General features: G+C 45.4%; 1 protein-coding gene across 2 annotated transcripts in view; it reads left to right on the forward strand.

Annotated features, from left to right (window-relative positions):
* Positions 1-14480, forward strand: part of PDE4A (phosphodiesterase 4A) — a 570117-nt gene that overhangs the window by 119804 nt on the left and 435833 nt on the right. For both annotated transcript variants that reach the window (XM_069946405.1, XM_069946412.1), the window contains one exon: positions 3279-3687. In XM_069946405.1, coding sequence (XP_069802506.1) covers positions 3646-3687 — 42 coding nt within the window. In that variant the 5' untranslated portion in view covers positions 3279-3645. The remainder of the gene's footprint in view (positions 1-3278; positions 3688-14480) is intronic.

Genomic DNA, 14480 nt, shown 5'->3' on the forward strand with positions numbered 1-14480 from the left:
ATGTTTAAGACCTACTCGTACCCTGGGTCGAAACATAGCCTTTTCACCTGTACACACGTGACACAATATAGATTTGTAATTTACTTCTATTTTAAAGTCTCATATCTTCCAGTAGTTATCAGCTGCTGTATGTCCTGCAGGAAGTGGTGTATTCTTTCCAGTCTGACACAGTGCTCTCTGCTGCCACCTCTGTCCATGTCAGGAACTGTCCAGAGCAGGACCAAATCCCCAGGATGGGCTTAACTGCCGGAAACTCCCAGGTTGCCACCCTCAGAGAAGTCTCTGTTGACCACCGACTGAAGGAACTGAAGGAGTACTGGACCCCGGGACTAGATGCTCTTCTTCTGCGGTCAAACTTCAAAATAAGATGGAAAGATGTTGTTCAGACTGGAGCTGGGCAGAAAACTAGGAATTAGGTTAGAATTCACTAAAATTTGTGTGCTGAGTCTATAAATACAGGTGAACAGATGTATGCCTTCCACTAGAGGGAGCCCAATCCCCCTGGAAGCCAGACAAGCACACTAAGAAAAAGTAAGTGAGTAAACAGATGACGAGTGCAGTGCAACCCGCAGCAGGGATGGGATAACGGACACGACAGCATGCCGCTACAGAAATAACGTTCGGGTGTGAAGGCTTTATTGTTCTTGGAGAAAGTCAGCACCAGAGTGGTCTGGCTGCGACTAAGGGCCCTATTCCACCGGACGATTATCATTTGCATAATCGTTAACGATTAACGATCTCAAACTACCGCTATTGCGAAAGACCTGAAAACGTTCACTCATTTCCATGGAACGATAATCGTTACTTATGATCGTAATAGCGATAGTTTTTTCTTCGCTATTTATTCGCTATTGTGTTCGTATCTATTGCAAACGACCGAACGATGTCTTATTCAATGCGAACGATTTGCGAACGTTTTGCAAACAAGCAACGATAAAAATAGGTCCAGGTCTTATAACGTGATCAACGATTTCTCGTTCGGTCGTTAATCGTAACGATAATCGTCTGGTGGAATAGGGCCCTTACTCCTTCCCAACCTGTAGGGAATACATCTATGTTCAGTTATGAATGTTCAGACCAAATGATCAGTCAAGATCCCAAGAGCAACTGTTCAATTTCCCTACAGCGCCACCCCTGGATAAATAAAGCATTACATGGGGTCATACAAGTCAAAGGCCTTTATATGTATTTTAGAGGTATGCCACGTGCCTTGTTTAGCTGATCTCCACCCTGGCTACTATATGGATAGTACAAATAAGACACTTGTTTTTATGAACCGAGAATACAGCCCTAAGATGGTGTTTTAAAATGACAAGTCCCTTAACAATTGCGACTGCAGATTGTCATCTAATGTTTATGGCCAGCTATACCTTAAAGGAATTAAGCCACCCTGTATAATACCACAGTAAAAAAGCAGACAGCGTAGGACTGGGAATCACACAATGCTGACAAAGCCGGATCTTTTACATTATGGTCCTGTCTACTGATAAACTCAGCAAAGACATTAGACAGGGCTCCATGGCTGGCGGATGACTCTCTGCAATGCCTGATGACAGAGAGCTGATTACGGTGTATCTGCTGGATGGCAGCCTGATGTAACTCTCCTCACACAGTCCCTGCAGAAGCCAAATCAGCTTGAAATGTACATCACGGTGGGGGATGAGATAATAAATTTACTATGTTTTATGCCCTGGGTGTAAAGCGCTCTACAATCCACAGCTGTAAAATCTGTTCATTTAACCGTAAGAAATTGCAGGTTTTGGGGCAATAAAAATCCAGACTTTAGGGGTGTAGGCTCGGCATAGATCCTCTTGTGGTACCATGATTAAAGTACTGTTCTCATCCCAGTATCTCTGTAATCCCCGCTGTGAGATTGCTTGCCTTATGTTGCTGTATATTGCTTTTTTTTTTTTTTTTTATAGAACGATACCAAGAAAAGAGGCCTCTCATCTCTCTATGCAGCAATTCTTGGAAAAAAAACTTACAATTATTTTATAGGTCGGTTTATGTATGTCCATAATAACATGATAAGGCCCTCCAATTCCTTTTTGTTAGAAAGGTGCCTTGAAAGTAAGCTGATCACAGGTTAAACCACTGCTGGGATCCCCAGTGATTTAGGCCTCAGTCACACGTCCGCAAAATTTGTTCTTTATTGTAGGTCCACAATTATGGACAAATTAAAGGGGTTATCCACCTAAGAGCGAAAAAATGTAATGCTAGCTGGTCTTACTCACCAAGTCCCCCTGAGTATGTTGAGCCGTCTCCGGTTTTCTAGCTGCTGCCGTTCCTGAGTTACAAGTTTTTCTAAAAGCCGATCTATATCAAAGTTAGGAAACTACATTTCCCATAATGCATTTCCCTGATTTAGCATACTCACCCCCTTAGCTTAGTGGGCAACGCACTGATTGGCTGAGCGCCGGGAGACGTCAGGAGCCCCCAAATCACGCCGGAGCAAGGACCTGGTAAAGTGGTAAAGTGCGGAGGGTTAATGGCGCTGACCTTCACTTACTCTAGCGGGATGGCATCCCACTGAAGTGAATAGAAAGGTATCTGCAGCAGATTTCACTACAAACTCGCAGCGGATTTTGTGTGAACCAGGTCTAAATTTGAAAACCCCTTTGGGCTGCTCTCCTCTAAAGGATGAAGGTCCCAAATGACTTCTTATAGGGATAGGGATCTCCTGCCCCCCTATTCAGCACTCTAGAGGAGCAAAGTTGTCCCTCATAGGTGCGTTTAACCCATTGTAGTTTGATAGAGTACAGATGGTCCAGCAAAGCTTTCACATAACGTCAGCCTCTTCCAATGTCATACCTCAAATGCCTACTCTGATGTGTCTTGGTTTAGAATCTGGATGCCATTGTCTTATTCCTTTTTTGCTACTTGAGTCTTGAGTAATTTCTCTAGGGCATCTTTAGCAACAGCTGGGGTGATCGAGTAGATCAGAGCAGATTACATGAATTGACAGTACGTTAGCCCATTACTTCTATCATTGTTGGATGCATAGTGGAAATGTGTGGCCGATGGACAATGGTTGACAAAGCTATAAAGATACGATCGAGTGTTTGCTCGTAGGTCAACTGACCTAAACCTTTCAATGTCTATTCCCTTATTGGTGTTACCATTTAATGTTCTGATGAGAGTCCTTAATGAGGTTTACCCCATGATACCTTCACCACTATACTCTCTACTTTCTGGTTACTTTACATTGTTGGTACAAGTGACGATCGTGGAGATCAAACGTCTAGAGACATGGCTAACCTCTTCTCTTTTTTTTGCAGGTGGACAGGTTTTCCTACCTCTAGACAAAAGAAATCCCATCCATCATTTCTGCAGGAGAGCTGGGATTACCATTGTAAGCCGCAGAACAAACTCCTGAGTGAGTTGGTGTCTCTATCAATAACCTCCATGATGGAATATAATTACATGTGTCACATCATGAAAATATGACTCGGGATTTACATATGGATTAGGGCCTGGAGACCCGGTTTTTGATGTGGCAGACTCTGGATTACTGTCTCATTGAGTGAGCTACGCAGGAATACTTGATATTTAGATTGCAAACTGTAATTAGACGTGAAGACTGAGAAACCTGTATGCCTGCGAGCTGAAGGGGGCACTGGTGTGACCCCTGCACACTGGTTTACGATGAAGAAAAGCAGGAGCGTTCTGACAGTCTCAGGAGATGAGGTAAGATGCCAGTACAAGTGCCCGGGGGCTGCATTGGCTCCTACAGACAGAACATGCTCCATTTATTAATATGGTTGATGTAGGTTTTATCATATTATCCGTGTTAACTGAACATATTGGCATTACTCATTCCGAACAAGGTCAGGGACAATAAAAAGAAATCTGCTGAAAATGTCAGAGTTGGCTGAACAAGCAATTAGCTGAATCTAGGAAAAGCAAAGGATCAGCCAAAATGAATAAGCAGCAAATGTTGTAGCGTAGCTCTGCATTAAGACTTGGGCCCTATTCACATCATCATTTAAAGGGGTTATCCAGCGCTACAAAAACATGGCCACTTTCTTCCGGAGAGAGCCCCACTCGTCTCCAGTTTGGGTGCAGTTTTTTTTGCAACTTTGTTTTATTGAAGTGAATCGAGCTTATTGCAAACCACACCTGATCTAGAGACAACAGTGGGGCTGTCTCTGGAAGAAAGTGGACATGTTTTTGTAGCGCTGGATAGCCCCTTTAAGGGATACATCGCCTGCATACATCAGCATAATGCCAAAAAGGTATTCTGACATGCATACCTGCAGTGGGCTCACTCACTTTAATAGACTGAATTTAATGGTGCGTTTGCACAGACAGATTTATCTGACAGAGTTTGGAAGCCAAGGCCAAGAATGGATTTGAGAAGAGAAGAAATCTCAGTCTTTTCTTTATGATCTGTTCTCTGTTTATAGTCTGTTCCTGGTTTTGGCTTAAAAAATCTGTCAAATAAATCTCTTTGTGTAAATGCACCATAAGGCTATGTTCACACTACGTAAGTTTCCGTCCGTAGCGCGTTCCGTGAATAAGCGGCCGGAGACTTACGTAGTTTGCGTATAATGGAAAGTATACAAAGTACGGCTGCACAGTTCACACTACGTACGAACTTACGGTACGCGGCGGCGTAAAAAATGAACCAGACCATTGTTTGCGGACGAAAATGCCGTAACTTACGCCCGTAGCGTTACATGCGGTCCCGTACGTAGTGGTGATTTCTTCATTTTTGCAGCTTTTTGTGCCGATCCAAAAGGTTCTGTGGGGTTTCCCGGGCTAGCCGAAGATTTCCAAGTAAAAGACCGCTGTCAGATCGCTACATAGGGCGCTCAGGAAGCGTAAGTAGACTTCGGGCGTAAGTTCGCGGTCCGTACGTAGCCGGCCGCAAGTAGCGTAAATCTCCGGCCGGAGTTTACCGCGTATATGTCCGGTCGCGAAAATATGCGTCCGGACATATACGCAGTGTGAACATAGCCTAAGTCTTACAAAAGAGTACAGAAACTTAAGCCAACGGGCTCCCTATAAGTAAGCCATGGTACAGTATATATCAGAACACCTATTGTCTATCCCAGACTGAACTTAATGTAAATGGGTCTTAACACCTCTCCATGTGCTGAATTTTATAATCTCACAGTATAGCTTAAAGGGGCATTCTGCTTTTAATATGTTGCTGCCGAGGCGCAGAACATGACAAACAGCCTATTCTTACCTCTCTGGTTTCTTTTTCAAGAGTCACACAACAATTCATGGTTGTCTATGAATTGTTGTATGACTTTTGAAAAAGAAACCGTAACGGTTTTGAAACGAGTTGGTTCTCAATAAACTTCATTTTATCTGACTTCCATTCTCCATTGTCTGTCATTGTTGGACCTGCGCCTGGTTACCCGCCTGGTGGTTGGAGGAATTGTTTCTTATGTCTATTAGCCTTGGTGGATATCGAGAGTGGCTGTGGTCTGCTTATGTTTTCATGAGAGTTGTGCCTCTGTCGACCAGGTGAGAGTTACCTCACCCATTTCTCTTGCCCGTTGTTGATTGATCATCGCTATGGAGAGCTGTCCACTTTTTTCTATTCTTGCCTCTGTCCTTTTCTGTCCTCCGATGTCATCTTCGGTCCCCGGTTGAACAATCCTGCCTCCACTTCCAAGACAGGCTTGTCTGCCAGTGACAGCCCACTCAGCCAATCACTGACTAAGATAAGACAGAGTGGGCTGTCACTGCCAGACGAGCCCATCTTGAGGGTGGAGGCGGGATCATTTAGCCATGGACTGAAGATGACATAGAAGGACATCGGGGGAGTACGGAAAGGGAAGAAGCAGAATAGGCTTTAAGAGAGCTTCATTTCTTTCTCCTACAAGGCTGCCAGTTCTGTGGTGCACTTCAGGGCCGGACTGGGACTTAAAATCAGCCCTGGCAATCAAACCCCAGCAGCCCACATACTGCTTCAATTCTGCTTTATTTAGCCATGTCCCCACTACTCCCTTATACATGTGAACCCACCACCAGCACCTAAAAATAATGATATAACATAATCTGCTGCGGATTTGATGTGGCATATTTATGCATTCATTTCAACTGATTAAATCAGAAGCATCAAATCCGCATTGGATTAGGTATGAACGTGCCCTTAAAGGGAACCTGTGGGGTCTATTCCAGGTACACAGCTGTAGATCCCAGCGTACAGATCAGGGACCGGATCTTTAGTCCATTGTAAACCTCTATAATCGTTCTTTTCATTACCAGCTGAAGTGTCAGAGAGGTGGAGCCACAGCAGCACCTTCTGCCCCGCCCCTGCCTGCTCTGACTGATGGACGCATAGGGTGCTGCTGCTGCTGCTGCGGCTGCTGTTGTGAAACTTTAGTTGGAAATGAAAAGGACAATTATATAAGTTTACACTGGACTAAAGGTCCTGTCAGTGATATCTCCTCACACCTGTCTGCTGAGATCTACAGCTCTAGACCTGGTACGGACCTCACAGATTCCCTTTAAAGGAGAAAAACATGGCCACCTTCTTCCAGAAACAGTGCCAGACTCTTCTTCAGTTTGTGTGAGGTATTGCAGCTCAGTTCCATTTAAGTGAATGTAGCCAAGTTGTAAAACCACACACAGTCTGAGGACAGGGTGGCGCTGTTTTTGGACAAAAGTTACTATATTTTTTAAATCCCTTTTATCCTCACTAAATCTGCACTCCATATAATGGCGGTATAAGTAGTAAGGTTTAATTATCATAATGTGTCTGCTAGTTGTGATCTCATGTGTAATCAAAGCTACATAATAAGCTGCTAGATAGCCATTTCCTACTGGATATCTATCTATCTATCTATCTATCTATCTATCTCCTATCTATCTATCTATCTATCTATCTATCTATCTATCTATCTATCTATCTATCTACCTACCTATCATCTATCTATCTATCTATCTCCTATCTATTATCTATCTATCTATCTATCTATCTATCTATCTATCTATCTATCTACCTATCTATCTATCTATCTCCTATCTATCTATCTATCTATCTATCTATCTATCTATCTATCTATCTATCTATCTATCTCCTATCTACCTATCTAAGTAGGGCCCCAGGACAAATTTTAGGATATATAATGGTAACATAGGTAAGAATTTCCTGTGCATGATAATACTGTCATAGCTAATAACACCAGTAAGCAAATATTATCCCCATACTGTACACATTACTGCCACACTGTTACTAAGCAAACCTACCAATATTCCAATACTACCAGTATATAAGTAACAAATAATACCACCTCACCATGAGCCATTACCACCACATAATGACTAATACCGCTACACTGTGACTGAATATAATCCACTATATAAAACACTAATATTACCAATAATACGAGTAATACCATCACACCATGCCCACTACCCTCACCATACAGTGACTGGACAATACCACTATACCATCACACCATGCCCACTACCCTCAGCATACAGTGACTGGATAATACCACTATACTGGCACCAAATAACAGCCACTATATAAAGACCAATATTCTCCCAGAACACAGGTGTCACACTCTGTCCCTCCAGCTGTTACAGAACTACAAATCCCATCATGGCTGGACACCTAAAGCATGATGAGAATTGTAGTTTTGCAACACCTGGAGGGCCGAAGTGTGACACCCCTGATACTGAGGCAGATCCCAGCTGTATAAATGTTCTGAAGACCTTATAAGGGACCATTTACACAGAAAGATTAGCTGCCAAAGATTTGAAGCCAAAGCCAAAAACAGACTATAAACAGACATCAGGTCATAAAGGAAAGCCTGAGATTTTTCCTCTTTTTAAATCCATTCTTGGCTTTGGCTTCAAATCTTTGGCAGATAATCTGTCAGATAATCTTTCTGTGTAAACGGACCCTTAGTGATTATAGTGCAATTACATCCTGTCACTCACAGTAGGCGTCTTCTCTGCATGAAGAGACGTCCACTTTTCCTTTTCTTCTCCATCTGGCTCCGGCCATCATGAAGGCTTCTCTGGCCATGACTCCTCTCCACGGGATCTGTCAGACAGACATTTTAGGCTTCTTGCTCCAGCAACATCCTCATCTATACATCCCCCCAAATAGAATAGCCCCCCCCCCCCCACGGTACTTCCCCCCATATAGAATAGGCCCCTCTGCATCCCCGCATATAGAATAGCCCCCCTGTGCATTTCCCCATATAGAATAGCCCCCCTGCATCCCTCCATATAGAATAACCCCCCCTGCATCCCACCATATAGAATAGCCCCCCCTGCATCCCCCCATATAGAATAGCCCCCCCTGTCCATCCCTCATATAGAATAGCCCCCCTGCATCCCCTCATATAGAATAGCCCCCCTCCTGTACATCCCCCCCATATAAAATAGCCCCCCTGTACATTCCCCCATATAGAATAGTTCCCCCGTGCATCCCCCCATATAGAATAGCCCCCCTCCTTCATACCCCCATATAGAATAGCCCCCTCCTGTACATTACCCCCATATAAAATAGCCCCCCCTGCATCCCCCCATATAGAATAGCCCCCCTGCATCCTCCTCCCATATAGAATAGCCCCCCTGCATCCCCCCCATATAGAATAGCCCCCCCTGCATCCCCCCATATAGAATAGCCCCCCTGCATCCTCCTCCCATATAGAATAGCCCCCCTGCATCCCCCTCCCATATAGAATAGCCCCCCTGCATCCCCCTCCAATATAGAATAGCCCCCCTGTCCATCCCCCTCCCATATAGAATAGCCCCCTGCATCCCCCCATATAGAATAGCCCCCCTGCATCCCCCTCCAATATAGAATAGCCCCCCCTGTCCATCCCCCTCCCATATAGAATAGCCCCCTGTGCATTCCCCCATATAGAATAGCCCCCCCCCGTCCATCACCCATATAGAATAGCCCCCCTGCATCCCCCTCCAATATAGAATAGCCCCCCCCTGTCCATCCCCCTCCCATATAGAATAGCCCCCTGTGCATTCCCCCATATAGAATAGCCCCCCCCCGTCCATCACCCATATAGAATAGCCCCCCTGCATCCCCCTCCAATATAGAATAGCCCCCCCTGTCCATCCCCCTCCCATATAGAATAGCCCCCTGCATCCCCCCATATAGAATAGCCCCCTGCATCCCCCCATATAGAATAGCCCCCCTGCATCCCCCTCCAATATAGAATAGCCGCCCCTGTCCATCCCCCTCCCATATAGAATAGCCCCCTGTGCATTCCCCCATATAGAATAGCCCCCCCCCCGTCCATCACCCATATAGAATAGCCCCCTCTGTCCATCCCCCAGTATAGAATAGCCCCCTGCATCCCCCTCCCATATAGAATACCCCCCCCCCCCGTCCATCCCCCAGTATAGAATAGCCCCCTTCATCCCCCTCCCATATAGAATAGCCCCCTCTGTCCATCCCCCAGTATAGAATAGCCCCCTTCATCCCCCTCCCATATAGAATAGCCCCCTCTGTCCATCCCCCAGTATAGAATAGCCCCCTTCATCCCCCTCCCATATAGAATAGCCCCCTCTGTCCATCCCCCAGTATAGAATAGCCCCCTTCATCCCCCTCCCATATAGAATAGCCCCCTCTGTCCATCCCACAGTATAGAATAGCCCCCTTCATCCCCCTCCCATATAGAATAGCCCCCTCTGTCCATCCCCCAGTATAGAATAGCCCCCTTCATCCCCCTCCCATATAGAATAGCCCCCTCTGTCCATCCCACAGTATAGAATAGCCCCCTTCATCCCCCTCCCATATAGAATAGCCCCCTCTGTCCATCCCACAGTATAGAATAGCCCCCTTCATCCCCCTCCCATATAGAATAGCCCCCTCTGTCCATCCCACAGTATAGAATAGCCCCCTTCATCCCCCTCCCATATAGAATAGCCCCCTCTGTCCATCCCACAGTATAGAATAGCCCCCTTCATCCCCCTCCCATATAGAATAGCCCCCTCTGTCCATCCCACAGTATAGAATAGCCCCCTTCATCCCCCTCCCATATAGAATAGCCCCCTCTGTCCATCCCACAGTATAGAATAGCCCCCTGCATCCCCCTCCCATATAGAATAGCCCCCTCTGTCCATCCCACAGTATAGAATAGCCCCCTTCATCCCCCTCCCATATAGAATAGCCCCCTCTGTCCATCCCACAGTATAGAATAGCCCCCTTCATCCCCCTCCCATATAGAATAGCCCCCTCTGTCCATCCCACAGTATAGAATAGCCCCCTGCATCCCCCTCCAATATAGAATAGCCCCCTCTGTCCATCCCCCAGTATAGAATAGCCCCCTGCATCCCCCTCCAATATAGAATAGCCCCCTCTGTCCATCCCCCAGTATAGAATAGCCCCCTGCATCCCCCTCCAATATAGAACAGCCCCCCCCATGGCCAGCCACATATGAAGGGGTTAAAAAACAAAAAAAACAAACAAACATTCTCACCTCACCTCGTTCCCAGCAGCTTCTTCCTCGGCTGGATCTTCCGTCCACGGCGGCGGCGGCTCTCCTCTCTCTTCTCCAGGTCCTCAGCGGCGCGTCAGGGAAGTGACGTCACCGCTGGGGGCCTGGTGGAGGTGGCTGCAGACGTGCCTGCGCGCGGCACGTCTGCGGCTCTCGGCACTTGGGGGAAGACACACCACCGCAGCCCCCTTCCGCCACCGCAGCCCTCTCATCTGGACCCGGCTGGCCCGCTCCTGATGTGCTCCGCCAATCAACGAGGGGCCGCTGCGGCCCCACGTTGATTGGATTGGAGGAGCACGTCAGCAGCGGGCCGCAGCGGTGATTTTTTTTATTTATTTATTTTTTTCATTATGCGGCCCACGGACTAGTAATCTGGACAGCCCAGCGGGCATTTGCCCGCCTTGCCAGATTACCAGTCCGGGCCTGGTGCACTTCATACAAATTATAAATTATACCACTATGGGAAGCTAAGATCCTTATAGAAGACATGATTATAACTGAGCTCAATGAAGCCTGTATAAAAGAATTATAATGAGGTCCCCCTAGTGATGGCTCTGTGCCACCAGTAGTTTATTATTTACTGCTGTGTGAAAAGAAGAAGCAGATTTGGGTCACTGTGTCAGGATTAACATGTTATTCCTTCTTCAATCTATGCATACTTACTCCCCATGCAAAAGAAAATCCCATACTTACCCACCAACTCCCTTGCTGTTTTCCCATTCTGCCAGCTTACAATGACATCTTGCTTCCTCGTTCAGCTCTGTGATTGGCTGGACAGGAGCATGATGTCATCAAGAGCCGGCAAAATGGGAACACAGCCAGGATCAGAAGATGTGACGGCCAGAGCAGCGGGGGAACAAACAGGTAAGTATTGGTTTGTTTATTGTTTTGTTTAATGGAAAGGCCCTACCCATCGTCTTATATTTCCTCCAATGATTATCGGATACATTGCATTGTGGGTTTGGGGCGTGTATTTCTTAACATAGGACTCAGTACACGCTGTGGCCATAGGTACTGCATCAGCAGGGGGCAGTAAAGAAAAGAATGTGAATAGAAACTAGGGCACATTGGACTCTTTTATGAAAAGTCGCACAGACAAAATGTGGCGGAGTCACCCCTAGTAAACAATCGGATTCCAGCTGTCAGTTTTCTAGTGCACATTAGTCATTGGGAGCGGTGATCTGACTAGTTCCTATGGAAACTCTTCCGCTTTCTGTCTGTACTACTTTATATAAATGAGGCCTATTATGTGGAGGGTTAAACGATGAAAAGTGGAGTGATGCTCGAAGAAGCAACAATCAAGGGCACAAATAATCCGCTTAGGCTACTAATATGCCCATGCCAGGGGCACAGACACATCGCTTACAATAAGGCCGGGTACACAGGCTATGACTGTGAGTGTGATCCGATTAATTCTGCCCGCATCCAGTGATAATGTCTGTGTCAAGGGCTGCAAACGCTCGTTTTCCACTGATGATAATTGCCGCCGGCTTAATTGAAATTAATTGGAAATATTAAATATTTGTATCATAAGTTAGAACCAAATAATGGCGACTGCCGCTTGTACACAGATAATGGCGACTGTCACTTGTCTTTATCATCTAAATGGCTGAACTGTTGCTTTAGATTACTTAAAAAAAGACAGGTTTGTTTTTCCATCAACAGTGCCACTCCTTTTTATAGGCTGTGTCTGGCATTGCAGCTCTGGTCCATATTATTTGGAGATGAATGAAATAAAAATGGTAACTTTAGCATTCGGATGAGATGACAGGAAGGTGGGGGGGGGGGGGGCTTTACTGTGTAGTGGATCCATCAGTGGAAGTTTAAGGAGTATAAGGTGCGGCCCATAGATTTAATCAGAGTTGTTCCAAATTTTTATCAGGATAAGGTATGAGGAGAATAAGTTTACAATAAATTATAGTCATACTCAAAAAGGTAAAATTTGGGGTAGGACTGAGCAATTCTGAGCCCCAAGTAGTTGAGATCAGAGTTTCAAATTGAAAATTGTTATAACACCTAAAGAGACTCTTTCAGTAGGTACAGTATATACCACCCTAGCTAAGAATAGCATAAACTAGTGACAGAATGATGTATCACTTACATTGTTCTGTGCAGCTGATCCAGAGATCTCCTCCCGAATAACATGAACAATAAGTAGTCCTCTCCATTATGTGCATGAGCTCAGTAGTCCTGGATATTCATGAGATGCAAATAACTCCACCCACCAGCTGCTGATTGGCAGTTATCTATCCATGCTGTATATAGGCAGTTAACTCTCAATCCGCTGCCGGAGGGCACGGGGGAGAGGTGTGGCAAGAATCCTATTCTCCTGCATATTAGGAGAACCACTGAACAGAATGATGTTGGTAATACACCGATCTGTTCATCATTTCTGTCACTAGTTTTTGCTGTCCTCACCATAAACCTAGTGACATATTCCCTTTAACAGTCTACATGGTTTTCTGCAACTCCTGAAGCAAACAGTCTTGTAGAAACCCTGCAGAGAACACATGGGGTAATCTAATAGTTTGACCAGGGGGAGGCTCCTGCTGCAGCCAGATGTCTTATAGACTGATACAGAAGGAGGAGGAGGAAGGTCATGGTTGATCTCTCAGAAAATTGTGGTTTTCATACATGAGTGTGTTATGACTTTATACAACCACAGAGCTGTAATACAGCATCCATAGAGGTGTTTGGGTCCATACTGTCCCTCTGTGTGACTATGTGACGGAATATGTATCCCATCTGACAACCCTTTTTCCAAATGAGAATCTTCAAGTTAATCTGTAGGAATTATAGTATAAAATAATACTATCATGGACACGCAGGTTCTCAGAGCTGATCCCAGGTACAGGACCCCGCCCCCCCCTCCTTTCCCGCTTTCTGTATGACTTGCATAGAACAGCATGGAGACTGTGTCAGTGACCGGGAGGTGTTAAAATCTACAGAAGCAATTTTACACAAGACTGCCCTTCAACAAAATACGCAGGGAATTGAGAAGAAGTCGAGTTACAGTAAGTAAAATATCATCTGCCAGTAGGTTATTGATGAAGCCCGGCCACCTCTATACCCCCCGACCGATGTATAACCAGGGGTCTGATAAATAAGAGCCCTTGTGGATACGTGTTCTGTATATTGGACTTCAATAGCTGTAGAAGAGTAGAGAGCTGTCAAGCAGCAGATCTATTATGGTGAGGCTGAAGGCGTGTTATCCCATACCCAGGCTTTATTTATATCTAAGGACAAGGAGACGGCTCTGTGGGTTCAATATATAATGGAACATTTTTTCATAAAATTTTTGCCGACAGGTAAGAAACATCAAAATGACTGTGCGTCCTGTGGTTGTGGAGGAGTGACAGCTCGGAGAGGGGGGGGGGGCTCTGATGTTCTACAATAAACAGTGGCATCACTTTGCCCAGGGTGCAGAGCTGATCGGCTCACTGATGTGCCTTCTTCTGCTTCACTTCATGTACTGTAAAAATGCTGGATTTTTATTTGAATGCCATCTGGCATACGATACAGCGTTTAAAGAGACGGAATCTTTTTTATTTATCGACCTTTCTTTCTATGCTTCCATAGTATAGGTTTCTTTTTTTTTCTTTTTTTCATGCGACACACGCATTCTTCAGCTGGAAGAAGGTGCAACAGCATCTGTGGTGAAATAAGTCCAATTTATTTAGATGTCAGGGAACAGACGGAGCAACGTTTTGACCCTTAGGTCTTTCCTTGACTGTCGGTACCTCTGTCTGTACCCTGATATGTAAATAAATTGGACTTATTTCACCTTGGATGCTGTTGGACCTTCTTCCATATGCAAGTTTACCCTGCCTACACCAAGGGTTGTGGGCTTCTTCCTATATTCCCTTGTGGCCATCACTGGATATTTCCAATAAGGTTACCGTTAGACTTTCTCTTTCGTTGCCATGAAAGTCCCGTATAGAAACCTATAAGAAAATGCCAGAAGAAAACCCAACAACATAGCTAGGGCATGCCATATTTTAAAATAAATGCCACTGATCCAAATAGCGCCACCAAAAAGCAAAC

This window comes from Dendropsophus ebraccatus, chromosome 1, assembly GCF_027789765.1.
Source record: "Dendropsophus ebraccatus isolate aDenEbr1 chromosome 1, aDenEbr1.pat, whole genome shotgun sequence".
Lineage (NCBI taxonomy): Eukaryota > Metazoa > Chordata > Amphibia > Anura > Hylidae > Dendropsophus > Dendropsophus ebraccatus.